The sequence below is a fragment of the Musca autumnalis genome, unplaced genomic scaffold, assembly GCF_047663935.1.
Source record: "Musca autumnalis isolate F117 unplaced genomic scaffold, ASM4766393v1 scaffold_1, whole genome shotgun sequence".
Taxonomy (NCBI): domain Eukaryota; kingdom Metazoa; phylum Arthropoda; class Insecta; order Diptera; family Muscidae; genus Musca; species Musca autumnalis.
This window is the reverse complement of record NW_027411644.1, coordinates 154133058-154146403: the sequence shown is the minus strand read 5'-3', so window position 1 is coordinate 154146403 and position 13346 is coordinate 154133058. Positions and strand designations below refer to the sequence as shown.

Sequence of the window (13346 nt, the reverse complement as noted above, 5' to 3'; positions counted from 1 at the left end):
ATGGAATCGGAGAGGAATCAGAGGGTTTATAAGTGATCGGAGAATCGGAGAGTCGTAACTTGCTAGTTAAATTTATTTATATTTTAACCGAATGTGCTTTCAAAAATAGAAACTTTTGAAAAATAATTATATTTGTATATTTTGGACTTCAGCGCCATCTAGATTATTATCGTTACTAACTGAACAGAACTTATCAAACTAAAAGCACAAACACATTACAATAAAGCTTAACGTACACTTTTAACATTTCAAAATCGTCTAAAAGCTGTCGTTTTAATTTATTTTGGTAAAACAAACCAAAGATCAGCAACAAGAAAGAACATCCATCAGTCGTATCTAGACAATCTTTCCAAAGAGAACATCCATAGAATACGCAAAAAGTAGATCATTGAAGACACGACAACAACAGCACTGATAAAAAGTTTAACAAAATGTGAGAGTTTTTTTTTGTAAAAAAGAAAGGAAAATTTAGTACGTGTGTAGCAATAACAAATCGAAACCGATACAACAATCTCATTTCAAAATGTATCAAAGTGACGTCGATGAAAACGGTTATAATGCCAACAGAAAAGAGGTAACAGACGATGATCTTCTTTATCTCTTTTAATTTCAATTGCTCTCATAAAAAGAATCAAAATAAAAACAAATCTTCCCTCTCTGTTATTATCTTGTAAAAAAATTGTTTTTATTCAAATTGCATATTTGTTTTGGTCCGATCACCACCGACATGACATCTGTGTATGTGCGTGTGTGTGCAGCTGAATCTGTCACACCGCAATCTGCGAGAACTTGACACCTCCATTATTGCAACCTACGCTGAATGCATCGAATACTTGGATATCAGCCACAATCGAATAACACGCCTGGAATGGCTCCATCAAATGCCGAACTTGCGCTGCTTGATCATGGATGACAATCGTCTGCGTGAAGCCCATTTCGAAAAACTGAAGAAATTACCACTGCCAAAGATCACAACATTAACGTTAAATAAAAATGAGGTGAGTTCATTGTTTCGGTTATTCATTAATCGACAGAGAAAGTCTATATCGCACAGTGGTTAGGATGGATGTCATAATTGTGCCGAAAAATGTATTGTTAAGGAAAATATGTGGAGAATGTTGATTATCAATAAAAACCAGTAAGATCGGCCGGGTCGAACTTTTTATACCCTCCACCATGAAATTTTATTAACTAAAATGAAATAAACAGGGAGTTTTGTGATCTCTGCCAATACTAATTACCAATCACAGCAAATTTGGGTCGAAAATGTAGATTAAAACATCAAAATACCTGAAATTGTACTATATCCAATATGCACATTAGTTTTTTTGACCACCGAAAACCTTAAATACCAATAAAATGCTAATTAGGTCAAAAACTTCACAATACTTGAAATCGAGAGGTAACGTTATACCCAAGGCCTACAGAAAGTCGGCCATTCAGAGTTCTGTTAACAACTTCTGACAACAAACATAATAGATTGTTCATTATTGTGATTTGATTTCCTTTGTATTTTATGTCACAAAAATGTATTTGACAGCAAACTAAATAGTCAGGGCTAACTAGTTTGGGCTGAGTGTCCGACTGTATAGACTGTGGTTATACCTGTTCACAATTTTTGGTGCAGACGTTTTTGGATCACTAAGAACCCTAACTGTCAAATTACAAGCATTTTGAAACGAAAATATTGATACAAACCAAATTAGTGTTGAAAATTTTTAGTGAAGAAGTTTTGTGACCTCTGGTAATCTCAAATGCCAAATTACCGATAGTTTGGTGAAAAATGTAGCAAAAATTCTCAAAATACCAAAAATTGGGAAGTACCGTTATATGGGACCTATGAAAGAACATGAAAATTTTTGTGAAGAAATTTCATGACTGCAGGGAACCTCAAATGTCAAATTGTGGGTGAGGCTCTAACAGTAATTTGCCAATGCTAGTTCGGTAAAACATTTAAGCTAAATTCCTCAAAATGCCGAGGATGGGAGAGGTACCAAAAAATGGATCTATGTTGAAAATTTTTGTTGAAGAAGTTTTGTGACCACTGGTAATCTGAAATGCCAAATTATAGGTAGTTCGATCCAAGAAGTAGCAACAATTTTCAAAATACCAAAAATTTGAAGGTACCGTTATATAGGTGGAGATGTTTCGTGACCACTAGAACATCAGATGTACAATTACAGTTAGATAATTACAGCTAGTTAACAAATGTAGCTAAACTCCTCAAACAATCTAAAATCGGGAGGCACCGTTATATGGGGGACATACCAAAACATGGACCTATGTTGAAAAATTTTCGTTGGATATGTTTTATGACTGCAGCGAACCTTAAATGTCAAATTACGGGTCGAAAAATGTAGCCAAAATCCTCAAAATACCGAAAATCGGGAGATACCCTTACATGGGGGCTATACCAAAGCGTGACCCTATGTCCACAATTTTCGGTGGATAAGTGTTTTGACCACCTCGAACCTTAAATGTTAAATAAAAGCCAATACGATTTGAAAATGAAATATGGACCTACATAAACAATTTCTAGTATATAAGCTTTTTTGGCCACTAGGAATTTCGGCCTGAAAATGCAGATAAGATCGTCGAAAACCCTGAAATCGGGTGGTACCGTTATAGTGGATTATTCCAAAACATGGACCTATGTCCTTAATTTTTGGTACGTAAGTTTGTTGTCCACTAGGAACTCTAAATGCCAAACTATAGCTAATTCGGTCTGAAGAATCGGAATCGGATGGTACAGTTACATGGAAACTACTCCAAATCGTGGACCGAAGTCCAAATTTTTTGGTAAATGAGCATTTTTACCGCTACGAACCTTGAATGCCACGTTATAGCTAATTTGGTTTTAAAATGTGGCTAAAAACTTCAAATACCTCAAATCAGGCGGTACTGTTATATCGGGGCTATATAAAAACGTGACCGACATAGCGCATCTCAATAAGACATGCATAGATTGACTAAGAATTTTACCCCGATGAAGAATATAATACTTTTTATGGTCGCAAATTACTATTCAATGTGTTACAAACGAAAAGACAAACTTAATATACCTTCTATACTATGGTGGAGGGTATAATAAAATAAGTGAGCAAAGGCTATTGTCGGAACGGGGCCGACTATGTGATACCCTACACCACTCCCTCTGTACATAAACTTTTCAATGGTAAACATTTATTTTAGGGAGATACTCATGGTAGAACAAACCAGGTAAAGTAAATACTACAACAAATACAACTCAACAACAACCACATCATGGCACAATTACCTAGGTAGTGGCATCGTAAAATTTTGAATATGTTATGTCAAAACATTCTTTATGTTGTTGGGGAAATTGCAACAAAAATAATTTTTTATAAAGGGATTTGACTTTTCATATTCGATCAGCTGGTGTGATACCACTACCTGGTAGTTCTGCCATGAACCACATAGAAATTTGTTTTTGTTTGTAAACGTTAGTGTCAACGTATGTACGTACATGTAAACAAAATAAGGAAATGTCTATAAATTATTGGAATTTAAAAAACTAATAATTTTTCACATTTGATTGAATTTTTTGAAAAAAACATGAATGAAAACTCGTTAGATTTTCAATTTGAATGTTTCCATATCATTCCACTGCATGCATAATTTTTCACAGAAAGTAGAGTTCTTGCAAAAATTTTTGGAATCGCTGAAAATTCATTGAAAAAAGTGAAGCTGTTTCGATCGTTTGCTTTTGAAAAACAAAAAAGCACATATTTATCAGGGCTTTACTCTTTTCAAGTTTAACAAAATACCACGCATATTAACAAATATTTTACCGCCTATATATGCAGTTTTTTAGTGTGCGGCATGTTGTTCTGACTTGGAGAAGGTAACATGTCAGTGATATGAAGAAGTCTTTATGGGAAATAGTTTTTTTTCTTACGAATAAATTTGTTCTTCAAAAAATATATATCCCTAGCGTAACTACAAAAATTACAAAATGGGATGCAATACCGGCAATTGCGATATCTCCGTTGTTTGACCACCTACGCCACCTATGGTGCATTAATGTAAAGGTGATATTTCCTCTTCTATTGGCAGGCATTGCTTTTAGAATAATCCTACCAGAAGCGGAGACATTCACATAAGTATGTATAAAAAATTGTATTTTCCCCACGTACGTTCTTTGCCCATCCCGACACCTGGATATTATGCCCTCATAATCAAAATCAGTATATCCGAACAAAATTGCGACTTGTAGCATGATTACAAAAAATAGGAAAAAAGCGGGGTGTATTATCGACTTTTGCGATATCTCCGTTGTTTGATCACCTACGCCAACCTACTTTGCATCATTGTAAAGGATAGATTTTCTACCTTCATAATCAGGCTTTTTTTATTTTGTAAGACTTTTAATGGAAGCGGAGATACTCGAATTAGAATAAAACCAATAGGCTTCTTCCTCTCCCATCAACCCCCAAAATTTCGTGACGATGCATTTTGCATTTTTACTTATATGATACCCTACATCACAGTTTTCCTTCAGTAATTAATGTACTTAGCACGACCGACTGTCATATCATGGCTTATTTTTCGGAGGAGTAAAACAGTGGATTTTTTGGCCGCATTTCATGTTTCCGCTACAGCGAAACCAGGGGCCTAATTATGTGATTCGATATCGAGTTGTTTCGACCTGAGTACTCAAAGTTGGGATGACAACATTCGTTATCGAGTAAAATTATCGAGAAATTGAGCATAAATTTGCGAGTAATTTCTCGAGGCCAAATTACCTATCGTAAACAAATAAAATGAAAGATTTCCTTATTGTCTTTTTGTTAAAAATGTTAAAAATTGTTGTTTGTTGTCGTTTTATAGAAGAAAAACGATGTTAGTAAATAATTGGCAGCATTTTTTAGACAATATAACAAGAGAAATTGGGAAAAGTCCTTTGCAGTCGTTTTGAGAAATTGTGATAAATTTAGAATTAAAATGCATGCAATCATTAACCAAAAATTACTTTTGCTGTCGTTAAAAAATAAGTATTTCTGGAAAAAAGAAAAAAAATATTTAATATTAATAGCCTTTATTGTATAAGGGAAGTACATTTTAAACATTTCATCCCCCGTTGTTTACCAAAGGAAATATTCTCTCAGAGAGGCTAATGCAAAACATCCACCAAACTCTCTCTCATTTATTTTGAGAGAGGATTATTAAGGTAGATGTACAGCAATCCGCTACAACAATGTCAAAAAGATTTTGCAAGAATTAATAATTTTCTTATTTCCATAGCACAACTGCATTCCGAAATTATTATTGAATGTATTGTTCAACAAATTCCACAAATATTTACATTTTTCATTCATAATTTAGTTTTTTTTTTGGTTCTTGCTTTCAAAAAACACCTTTTTTACATCTACCTTCATAGGTTTTCATAGTTCGATTACCGGTTACTCTCGAAACATTCGATCAACGATTTCGATCGAATCTCGTCATGCCGCTTTTTTATCGTGTCGAAATCTTTTTCACGAGCAAATACTCGATCGAATCGAATCACGTAATTAGGCCCCAGGTCCGTAATTTGGTGACTGTGTGGGTTCGAGTCCTTGGCTTTTCTTTTTCACTTGCAAGAAAATTTCCGATCATCAAGCTTAACTCTAAATGAGAAAATTAATAAAAAAAAATATTTCTTTAATTTAATTTCCTACCCCCTAATTTTTTTCCATTTGACCCAAAAACCTTATACATATATATATATGAAATCGGTTAAGGTTAACCCTTTGTTTCCAAAGATGCATTTTAACGAAAATTCTCTAAATGCCACAATTATTAGAGATGGACAGTGGGTAAATACCCAATGGGTAAATACCCGGTAAATTGGGTAAATACCGGGTAAATACCCATTTGTGGGTATTTATTTGGGTATTTACTATATTGAATCGCTAATACAACATCTTAGACCCTATTTCTGGGTTTAGGTTATGAAATCGATTCAAAATGGATAGTTTTACAATACTTTAAACAAGTGGGTAAATACTTCGGTAAAAACTCATTGACTGCCGAACCATTTGACGTAGGCTGACAAAATTTGGCTCAAATCTTACTTATATGAAGAGAATATCTAGCATTGAAATAATATTGGCTGTAGCTTGGCACAGTGAGTTCTCAATGTGTAGAAAATATCCTTGCAAAAATTGGTCAATATAGGTCCACGTTTTCTAATAGCCCCCATATAAGGGTACCCGGATTTCGAGTATTTACCCAAATTTTGGGTAAAAACTCTTTAACTGCCGAACCACTTGACGTAGGCTGACAAAACTTGGCATAAATCTTTCTTATGGTACTGAACACGGGGTCTCTGGGTCCATGTTTTGATATAGCCCCCATATAACCGTACCTCCCGATTTAAGGTATTTTTTGTCTATTTGCCTCATTGTACAATCATAGTGGCTGAAATTTGGCACAGTGAGTTCTCAACATGTAGAAAATATCCTTGCAAAAATTTGTCAACATAGGGCCACGTTTCCTAATAGCCCCCATATATGGCTACCCCGATTTTGGGTATTTACCCAAATGTTGGGTAAAAACTCTTTATACATATTGAGAACTCACTATGCCAAATTTCAGCCACAATGATTGTACAATGAGGCTAATAGGTAAAAAATACCTTAAATCGGGAGGTACGGATATATGGGGGCTATATCAAAACATGGACCCAGAGACCCCATGTGCAGTACCCTGAAGTTCTTTTGACATAAGAAAGATTTATGCCAAGTTTTGTCAGCCTACGTCAAGTGATTCGGCAGTTAAAGAGTTTTTACCCAACATTTGGGTAAATACTCGAAATCGGGGTACCTCTATATGAGGGCTATTAGAAAACGTGGACCTATGTTGACAATTTTTTGCAAGGATATTTTGTACATATTGAGAACTCACTATGCCAAATTTCAGCCGCAATGATTGTACAATGAGGCTAATAGGTAAAAAATACCTTAAATCGGGAGGTACGGATATATGGAGCCTATATCAAAACATGGACACAGAGACCCCGTGTTCAGTACCAGAAGTTCTTTTGACATAAGAAAGATTTATGCCAAGTTTTGTCAGCCTACGTCAAGTGGTTCGGCAGTTAAAGAGTTTTTACCCAAAATTTGGGTAAATACTCGAAATCCGGGTACCCTTATATGGGGGCTATTAGAAAACGTTGAGCTACATTGACCAATTTTTGCAAGGATATTTTCTACACATTGAGAACTCACTGTGCCAAGCTACAGCCAATATTATTGTAAAATGTGGCTAATAGACAAAAAATACCTTAAATCGGGAGGTACGGTTATATGGGAGCTATATCAAAACATGGACCCAGAGACCCCATGTTCAGTACCAGACGTTCTGTTGACATAAGGAAGATGTAAGCCAAATTTTGTCAGCCTACGTCAAGTGGTTCGGCAAGTATTTACCCACTAGTTTAAAGTATTGTAAAACTATCCATTTTGAAACGAATTTACAACCTAAACCCAAGAATAGGATGTAAAATGTTGTATTTGCCATTCAATATAGTAAATACCCAAATAAATACCCACAAATGGGTATTTACCCGGTATTTACCCACCGTGTGGGTTGTATCTCTAACAATTATGGCCCAATCGATGAAAAAACTTTACCATTATTGTGGCTAAAAACTATCAAAATCAAATTGACCACTGTGCTCTATAGAATGCAATTTATTTCTCTAATAATAATCAGATTTAATTTTACAGTTGAGTGACTTGCGCACAACAGCCGAAATGCTTCAACTAATATTTCCAAATTTGGAGTATTTGAGTTTGCATGGTAATCCGATGTGCCCTGATAATTTGTATCTGCAACCATTTAGTGAATTTGTGCCCTACGAATACGCCCATTACAGGTAAAGTATTAAATATCATCATTGTTGTTGGTGTAGAAAATTTAATATGTACTTAGTTAATAATTGAAAGAACAATGCAAACTTAAATAGACACCTACACATTTTTCTTCGATTGAAATGAAGTGTGTATGTAAGGTACTTGGCTGATAAGGTTATATGCTCTGATTAAAGTAAATATTCATGTCCATCTTTAAGATGCAATAATAATACAAAAACAATAATAAATAACATAGTAAATAATTTATTTCTTACAAAGACATAAAGTATGTAAATGTAAGCAAAAACTCACGTAAAACGGTTATTCGCTGGAGTTTCTTAGATTACACTGAGCAACATTTTTAAGGTATTCTTGTGCAAACAATTTAAGCTAAGGATTTTTTTTAAAGTAAAGACTCAAACGACAAAAATCTTGGTTGGGTTTTGTTGTGTCAGATCCAGCTTGAATTTTATGGCCCCATCTAAACATGGTTAAATATTAACGTTATGAAGCAGTTCTGGGCTATATCTCTAAAAACTATGTGAATCTTCTTCGTGTTAAGTTCGGCCGGGCCGAACTTTTTATGCCCTTAATCTCGTGTTGTATTGAAGCACTACCACAACTTAAAGATATTACTCTAGTATGGAACTCGACCTGGGTACCCTTGATGTCATGAAATTGTTTCAATGAAACCTCTCTAGTGTGACCAAGGACTAATCAAATTTCGCACCTCTCTCAATAGGGGCTATATTTGCGCTACATCCTACAAAAAATAGCTTAATTTTTGATAGTTTTGGATCTATTCATAAGACATTTGGAAAATACAACCCTGTAATTATTTTCGATATCATGTATTCATGTATGCATATAATTTAATGTGAATATCTGTACCTTTTTTAGAGACGTTTTATCCAAATCACTGCCCCGTTTACGATTTTTGGATCACTATTCATTGGATGCTAAACATTTGCCGGACGGGGATCAATCCAATAAAAAGGAACTATCACAAGCTGTAAACACTTCAAACGTTTCATCTCCTGTTGATTTGTGGTCAAAACTTAAGCAGTTTTTGTCTATACCAAATAGCCAGGACAACATTAACCAAAATGAGCAGAGACGTAGATTTGAGTCACCACTGGGTAAGTTTTAACAATTCTTTTGTATACTTTTAATTAAAGATTATTGTTTTTTTTTACTACTTCAGCGCCTGGTTATCATCCAACTTACAGTGGAATGCATTCGGAAGGAAATCGTTTCATAACAAATTCAGATTTATGAAAACAATTAAGGAAGGCGTTTTACCTTAGGATAACTTAAAATTTATTCAGGAAAACTGAATTTTTAAACTTCAAATAAATGTCATTGTGTTTTTGTATATTAATTTTTTGCGTTGCATACGAACTTTACTAGAAATTATCTTTTGATATTGGTTGGATTTTTCGAACACATTCGAACTGCTCTTCAGCACTTTTCCAAGCATTGAAAGAAGGCTTATGCCCCGGTACAAAAGAGTATTACTCCTCGCTCGATCAGGCGACTTAGCAGCAATACAACTCGAGCCTGTTTTCAAACATGCGGGAAGTACCCATGACTAATGCAACAAGTGAGAACTGATTCAATATACTTAGGCACGACTTTTTAGATGGTTTATATATGCATCCAGTCATACCGTTGATGCCTGTCGATTTTTTACTCCTAATCCGCCAGATACTGTATGCAACTTAGAAGCGTTCCAAGTACGGAGGCTCGCCCACACAAGCTGTTGTCCTGTATGAAGCCCTCATGCCTCCTTTACTCCTAAACAGCTCATCCTTATACCTCCTAAGAGCAGCAAAGAACTCAGCTTTACGCTGAACCAGATTCTCCGCATTGGTTTGTCTTGCTCTTTGGAATCGCTTCCTCAAACGCGCATCTCCCATCCGCATTAGACCCAGCCCACGGGTCCGCCATTTGACCATAATTGGCTTCACCAGACGGCGTCTGTCAAGGTGTACATCATTGACGCTTCTCATCCACTCATTCAACCTACTGACCTGTAGTGGAATTCTGTAACTCATTTTTCAAGTTACCGACAAAAATCGGTAAAATTTAAATGCATATACATAATTTCGGTAATAAACCTAAATTTTCGGTAAGTTAATAACCAACATAAAGTTGTCGCTAATTCCTACCGATAGCAACAGTGTTGTTAAATTTTAATTTTACCGACTTTTGTCGGTAACTTAAAAAATGAGTCACAGAATTCCACTACTGGTCATCTAACGTCAGTGTCATAATGTCCACCAATGGCATAGCTGCCTACCTGTCGCAGACCCTGACCTTGACTCCTTTATACAGGGCTGACGGGCAACGTGCAGCCCGCTGCTCTGATCCACAACGTCTGAGATGAGGACTTCCCTGTGGCGGCGACCCTCGACTCCATCTTTTCATTGCGATAAGCCTTGTCAATGTCATGATATTATGTTAAGTTTACTCAATGCAATTAGTAAGGTGAACCAAAAACTAAAACAACACTACTATTTTGATTGAAAGTACTTCAAGTTGTCATAATTTTTGTTTAGGTTTTCATACGATTAATTCACAATAATACATTGTGTGAAATCAGCTGGTCTTACTAATTAATTAATAATGACATTGCGTCAATACAGCGAATCCTTATTAAATTTAAAGCCAAATCAATGGGATAATATAGACCACTTTGAAGCGTAGAATTACATATTTTATTTTTACCATGGCTGACATCTAGTGAGACATTTTCGTATCCGTTTAGCGAATATCCAAACCGTACTATATGTAAAATAAACGAAAACAACAACCAAATTAATAACGCCCCAACAAGATAATGTATATTAGTGGAAAGTTGCCACCTAATATTTTTAAATACATACGTTGGGTTTGTGGCTATAATAAATTTTGAATTTCATATCTATATTGTGAATTATAATTTTTATACCCAACAGAACTATGTAAATATTTCTCAAACATTTGTTTTATGTGCAAGTGTAAATTAGAGTTTAGATAATTTATTGGCCTGTTCCCGTACTTTATAAAGTGGTAAAAGTCGTAAAAGTTGTAAAAGTCGTAAACGATTTTCATATAAATTTTGTGTACTGGAACGCAAAATGTGTAAAAGTGGTAAAAATTTTAAAAACTTTTTAGTTCTGGAACAGAGCTTATATTGTGGTAAAGGGTATTTCTTTCTGCAGCATTTGTAAGTAACAAGCAACGGAAACGCGATTGACCTATAGTTACTTTTAGGGATATATGAGATAGACTCATAGCACATTTACATTTACGAAATCGAGTGGATTTCAACTGTCAATTGAGATCTCATCTGAAATCCATTGGATTTCATTTGACGTTCAAGCAATGGAACTGTAAGGCCATGTTTATATTATAGCCTTTTGCAGGGTTAACCTTCTTAATGAGGATTTATTTGACGTATACGCAAAGGAATGGCATTTGAAACCCAGTGGGTTTGTTAAATCCGGTTATATATAAACGTACTATAAACCAAGCATCATAGTTCCTTTTAGGAGTTGTGTTCCTTTACTTGCCTGAGGTGGTGCTTGGTTTAAATTTGCTAAAACCACTCGATTTCAACTGTCAATCCCTGTCAAATGAAAACTCATATGAAATCCATTGGATTTCATTTGACGTTTAACCCACTTAGCGCCGAGATTTTTTTGCGAGAAAACTTAAATTTTTTTATATAAATTAAATTTTTGAAACTCTTTAAGCATTTTTTAATAAATTATTTTTTTCTTTAAAACGTATGGTTTTCCTGCAACCGGGCCTTCTTTTAAAAGTGCCAAAAACTTTGGAGGGTAATATAGGTGTATGCTTATAAGCCAATCCTCTGTTTATACCCTACTCCACTATGTGGTAAGGGGTATTATGTGTTAGTGCATTTGTATGTAACATACAAAAGGAAGCGAGATAGACCCATAGTTCCTTCTAGGGATATACATAGAATCACTTTCTGAGTCGATTTATGCATGTCCGTCCGTCCGTCCGTTCGCAACATACAGGTCGCATTTGTTGACCGATTTCGCTGAAAATTGGGGAATACCATTTTTTTAGCCGTCGGAAGATCAAGTTCGAAGATGGGCTATATCGGTCCAAGTTTTGGTATAGCCCCCATATATATTTTCGGCCGATTTCACGTATTTTCTGTACCAAACACGCTATACATGTCCGATTTCGATGAAATTTGGAATGTGTGACTGAATTTGGTATAGAAATAAGTGTGCCAAATTATATAGAAATCGGTTCAGATTTGGATATAGCTCCCATATATATTTTCGGCCGATTTCACGTATTTTCTGTACCAAACACGCTATATATTTCCGATTTCGATGAAATTTGGAATGTGTGACTGAATTCAGTCTAGAAATAAATGTGCCAAATTATATCGAAATCGGTTCAGATTTGGATATAGCACCCATATATATTTTCGGCCGATTTCGCGTATTTGCTGCTCCAAACACGCTATATAAGTCGGATTTCAATGATATTTGGAATGTGTGACTGAATTCGGTCTGGAAATAAATGTGCCAAATTATATCAAAATCGGTTTAGATCTGGATATAGCACCGATTTATATTTTACATATTCACAGTGGTGTAGGGTATCATATAGTCGGCCCCGCCCGACTTTGATCCTTTCCTTACTGGTTTTTGATTAAGAAAACACTCTTAATATATTCCTAACAAATTCCTGATTGAATCCGATTCTAACATTTATGATTAAACTTTTATCGCATATTTAAATTTTTCATAAAAAGAATATTACAAAAAAGTCGATTTTTTTGAATAGGGTTTTAGGCCAATTGCGTGGAAATGCATAGGTCAAATGAAGCTTTTTAAGCATGAAATGACAGATAACAGACAATACTATAACAAAATTCAAAAACCCCACAAAAATATTCGAAAAGACCAACTTTTGCAACCATTTTTAGTGGCGTTTAAACGTACAGTGGCTTTATCTAGGTTAAGCAATTAAATTGACAGTTGAAATCAAGTGGATTTCATAAATGTAAACTTAAGGCCTCGAAACATAAGAAGCATGACATTCTTGCTTAAGTCATAAAGACCAAGTTCGAACTAATTCAAATGTGATTATTAAATCTTTTTATTAGGTCGAATTTGGTCTTTAGTATTTTATGAGATAGCAAGAATGCCATGCTTCTTATGTGTCAAGGCCTTTACTTTTAACCCCAAAAAGTGGTAAAACTGGAAGCAATTTTTAAGGGAGAGAGAACAAAAATGGCGTTCTCACAAAACTTTTCCACCAAAAATTGTGGACCTGGGTCCACGTTTTCAGTATATTGAGGATTTAAGCTACATTATCCGAAAATTAATTATATCGCCTGCAATAGTTAATAATTTAATATCCTCTATGCCTAAAAGATGTGCTTTTGTCATCCAGGATAAAGGATACACAACAAAATATTGATTTCAATAGTATTTGTTGTACCTCAAATTG

General features: G+C 35.0%; 1 protein-coding gene across 1 annotated transcript; it reads left to right on the top strand.

Annotated features, from left to right (window-relative positions):
- The first annotated feature begins 328 nt into the window (after positions 1–328).
- LOC141390897 (leucine-rich melanocyte differentiation-associated protein) lies at positions 329–9240 on the top strand. The gene is made up of 5 exons (XM_073963830.1): positions 329–574; positions 759–998; positions 7734–7882; positions 8760–8998; positions 9064–9240. The coding sequence occupies exons 1-5, from the start codon at positions 524–526 to the stop codon at positions 9135–9137; spliced, it is 753 nt and encodes a 250-aa protein (XP_073819931.1). The 5' UTR covers positions 329–523; the 3' UTR covers positions 9138–9240.
- The last annotated feature ends 4106 nt before the right edge of the window (positions 9241–13346 follow it).

Bases quoted from the DNA above. Each gene is read 5' to 3' on its own strand.
- LOC141390897 (XM_073963830.1), top strand. From the start codon at position 524: ATGTATCAAAGTGACGTCGATGAAAACGGTTATAATGCCAACAGAAAA. The intron at 575-758 runs GTAACAGACGAT...GTGTGTGTGCAG, and splicing joins ATAATGCCAACAGAAAAGAG to CTGAATCTGTCACACCGCAA. The intron at 7,883-8,759 runs GTAAAGTATTAA...TACCTTTTTTAG, and splicing joins TACGAATACGCCCATTACAG to AGACGTTTTATCCAAATCAC.